General features: G+C 35.6%; 1 protein-coding gene across 1 annotated transcript in view; it reads left to right on the top strand.

The window, feature by feature from the left end:
* Positions 1 to 912: 912 nt before the first annotated feature.
* The window catches only part of LOC112025361 (uncharacterized), a 14,551-nt gene continuing 10,962 nt past the window's right edge, over positions 913 to 4,501 (top strand). The window contains exons 1-3 of the mRNA XM_065772878.1: positions 913 to 931; positions 2,138 to 2,382; positions 2,502 to 2,713. Coding sequence (XP_065628950.1) covers positions 913 to 931; positions 2,138 to 2,382; positions 2,502 to 2,713 — 476 coding nt within the window. The remainder of the gene's footprint in view (positions 932 to 2,137; positions 2,383 to 2,501; positions 2,714 to 4,501) is intronic.

The raw sequence follows: 4,501 nt of genomic DNA, 5'->3' as shown, positions 1-4,501 counted from the left end.
CCATCGGATAGCAGGCCCAAGGCCCATGCCGAGGAACACTGACTATTCAAGGCTAAATTGGGGAAAACCTCTTTTCCCAATCCACGCCGAGAACCTCCTCATCCTTGGCCTGACAAGGGTGATTTTCGGGAAAGATCAGGCCCAAAGTAAGCTGTCACCCTCGCATTTAATGCATTCACCTAACCCCCCTGGCCGCATTAATGGGGATATAACCCTTAGCAGGGCAATGTTGATCAGAGTGAACCACTCGAGTACTGATAAGGCCTCTGATGGGACGGACGGCCAGAAGAGAGGCAAATGAATGATCAACAGATGGAATAAGGAGATAGGAAGATGAAGACTATATAAGGAAAGCAAGTAAAGTAAAAAAAGGGGGGGGGGGAAAGAGAAGCAAAAGGCCTCCTCGGCCCATGGCCGAGGAGCATCCTCCCAGTTGTAAAGAAACTCTAAGTATCTTTTTATAAATGAGAGTTGATGCTTGATGAACGACGGCCAGCGCCTAAACCTTTAACCCACTCTCTATAAATTTATTGTTTGGGCTTGTTGGGCTGAAAACCCATTCATACTCAGGGTCAATCCAAACTGAGTCCCTACATGATACAATTCTTTTGACATCTGGTTTACGATTATAATTTATTTTTAGCCATCAGGCCAAGATATACCAATTGACTTTTCTCCTCCTTTTTTTTTTTTTTGAGATTTGAACTCAAGTTCTCTATTCATTAATAATAAATATTACTAATTAAGTTAATTGAAATTCACAAGATCTTATTGACTTAACACTAAAAATTAAATGTCAAAAGCCTTGTAGGTCAACTACCATGGTGTTTCGTTTGATGACAATTTTATTGAACTACAAACCATGCAAGCTACAATATTGTTTCTACTTTCTAGAAGACGTGATTCTATAGTATGCTAAAAGAAATAAAATGCTAGCTTGTATGGTTTGTAGTCACCCTTATCTTTATATCTTATGGTTAACAAGTATCATTCTTATCTTTATATATCTTATGATTAATAAGTACGAGTTTATATATATATATATATGAGAGTTTACTATTCATTAATTTAATTATATTTTTAAGTAAAAAATAAACTAATTTAATCAAGTGCTAGATTCCTTTCTTGATCTACTAATCAATGGGTTCTAATTGATTTGATTGACATATAACATATAAAAAATTAATATGTATATATGATTCTAAAAAATAAAAAAATTGTATATATATATATACACACACATATTAATAATGATTTGAAAAATTGTTTGGTTTCAAAAACTTAACTACCAAAATAAAGAAAGCTTATTCATGTCTACCTTATTAATATTGAATAAGTTACCTCATTAAGAATAGCAAAATATCTCCAACCTATCTTGTGCGGATTTTTTGTTTCTGCTTGAAAAGCTTGATCCAACTCAGCTCAACCCTATTATCATTCCTATCTAACTTAAATATAGGGACGAAAGACTAAGTGAATCGTTTAGTAACTGATTCCCTCCGATGTTTTCCTTAGAATAGTTGGAGTCCATACCTAGGCATTTGTACGCTCCACACGTACGTTGGCCTACATGCTCCCTATTAGGCTGGTCTTGAAATGAATCTTTATAAAAAGAAAAGAAAAGAAACGAAAAAGTGATTATTATCGGAAACATGACACGATTTCAGTTAAATTGTAAAATTGTGTATTCAAGACATAATTTCATGATTTCAAACTTATAATTGAAATCATGCTTTGAGCACACGATTTCCAAGTCTGATATATGCAACAAACATTGGCCCAAAAAAAATCACACATATAGAGCACTGGAGATCCATGTCTTATTCCCTTTAGATTGTCATAATTATTTATCTAGTGGTTCAATCTCTCTTTGTTTATTTATCTTCATGCTTTTCTCTCTCTCTCTCTCTCTCTCTCTCTCTCCAAGCAATTTATGTCCACGATTCTTAAGCAAATTCTAAAGTTTTATATGATGGTTGATCTCACTATAACCAAACCATGTTAATCATCCCGGTCTCCTCCCAAATGAGAAGTAATAGAAAGATGTAGTCTCCACTAACCTGATTTTCCTCTCAACATATGTACTGTAATTTCAGGGTACTGCCCATATCTCAACCCTAGCCAAGGATGTTTGTAGTGGTCTTGTTGATTGGATTATTGCTGGCATGGGCTTATCGAGCCACCCGCCCTCCGCCTCCCAACATTTGTGGCTCGCCTTGCGGCCCACCTATCACTGCACCTAGAATTAAGCTTAGGGATGGAAGGCATTTGGCCTACAAGGAGCATGGTGTGCCAGCAGAAGTGGCCAAATATAAGATTATCTATGTTCATGGCTTATTTACTTGCAGACATAGTGCAGTGATTGCAAAAAATCTCCCGCAAGTACTGTGTTATTTACTTATTTGTTATGATTGAATTTCTAATTTTCTATTGATTTTGGGCTTCAAGACTTTATCAATGAAAGTTGTATTAGCTCATTAAATGGTGGAAATAATTTTCAGAAACTTGTTGAAGAACTAGGACTATACATTGTGTCATATGATAGACCGGGTTATGGAGAAAGTGACCCAGATCCAAAACAAACGGTGAAAAGTCTGGCTTTAGATGTTGAAGAGCTTGCTGATCAATTGGGACTCGGTTCCAAATTTTATGTAATTGCTTATTCTATTGGATGCCATGTGGTTTGGGGCTGCCTCAGGTACATTCCTCATAGGTAAGACCATATGCCAAGTCCATTTATTATAAACGAGGGTTTTGCCTTTGGAATAAAACTTGATTTGAAGTAAAAAAAAAGAGAAGTTATGCATCCACAATATATTTATAATACTTTCCTAGCAAAGCATAAGAGGTAAATTGTTTTTAGTTCCAATTTAAATCTACTATTGAAATTACTTTTTAACAGCCAATAATAACCTGTAACAACTTATCATTTATGATTTGTTATAAAAATATTATGAAAATGTTGTAGATATAGCATTTCTTAAAAAAAAAATAGGGAACAAAATTAAGAGAAATACTATGTTCACAATATTTTATAACAAATCTTAAGAGATAGGTTGTTATTTGCTGTACAGGTGGGCAAAAAAGTAATTTATGTTGTAAATTCAAATTAGAACCAATAATAACTTACCACCTATAATTTATTATGAAATAATTATGAAAATATTATGGATGTAATACTTCTTCAAAACTAAAAATTAAAAAATGTTGTGAAAATATTATAACCAAGTTTATAGCTAAATTTTGTCCAAAATTTTTTATCAAAAAGAGTTTAAAGATAATGAAATAATACAAGAGAAAGTGAAAATTGAAAATAATTCTAATGATATTCAAATATGTAACATTACAATTCTTTTTTGAGAGAGTTTCAACCTATGACGTTCTGATATCTCTTTATCATAAGGTCAAGACACTAGAACCCATGCAACAATCAGAAGTTTATTCAACAATTAGAGGTTTTACCAGTTGATCTAACTAGAACCCACGCAACATTACAATTCTTAATTATGTAAAATAAGTATATTTTTTTTTTCAAAAATCAAATGTACGTATCACTTGCAGAATGGTATGGTAAAATTTTCTTTTTAGCAAACGCATAATGTTATGGTAATTTTATTTATTTATTTATTTTAGCAAACGCATATTGGTACTGTAATTTTCTTTTGGGAAATTTTACTCAAAATTTTATATATATATATTGTGGGGGGAGAAAAACCCAGCCCAACTTATTGGGCCCGAGGCCCTGAATGAGGAACACTCTTCATCCGAGGAGATAAGGCCTTCAGTCGGAAGCCCACGCCAATGGGGGACGCCTGGGGATGAGCACGTATACCATCCGAGGAGATACTCATATGTCCGAGTAGTCATGCGTCCTCGGATCCGAAGAGGTTTGATCAAACACGAGTATGGGAGGTTCAAGTGATCTATTTGACAAGTGTCAAGGGGGAGAAGGACCTCGGACACACATAGAGATAACGACAACAGAGAAATATCAAGGAGGCATACTTCAACCACCGCATTTAATGCACTGCACCTACCTTCCTGGCCGCATTTATGTGGATAGGACCCCTGAACAGTGCTTTCTCAGCTACCGCCACTCGCATAAGGCTAAAAGTGGGGTGATGGGACATGTACTCAAGTGGGTGCCTGGATGACGAACAAATGGACGGAGGAGATGTAAGAAGGCAATGCTATATAAGGGAAGGGTACCTCTGATAGAGGGGGATCGAAAAACAGGAGAGAGAAAGGGTACCTTACATGGTTGTAGCTCCAGCAATTGTAACCCTTGATTATCAATGAACAACTTCTCTTCGGACAGAGTACTCATTAGTCCGAGAGCACATTAATTCAACTTCTCTCATTGGTGTTGCTGTTTAATACTGTAATTTTCATTATTTGCCTAGCCCTTTCGCCCACTCTCTACAAAATTTATTGTTTTGGGCTCAGAGGGTTCCAAATCCATACCTCCTTGGGCTTGGGCCGCAAAAACTGACCCTACAAT

This window comes from Quercus suber, unplaced genomic scaffold, assembly GCF_002906115.3.
Source record: "Quercus suber isolate HL8 unplaced genomic scaffold, Cork oak 2.0 scaffold_65, whole genome shotgun sequence".
NCBI classification, from domain to species: Eukaryota; Viridiplantae; Streptophyta; class Magnoliopsida; order Fagales; family Fagaceae; genus Quercus; species Quercus suber.
Note: the sequence above shows the minus strand (reverse complement) of the source record. Positions and strands in the feature narration are given on the sequence as shown.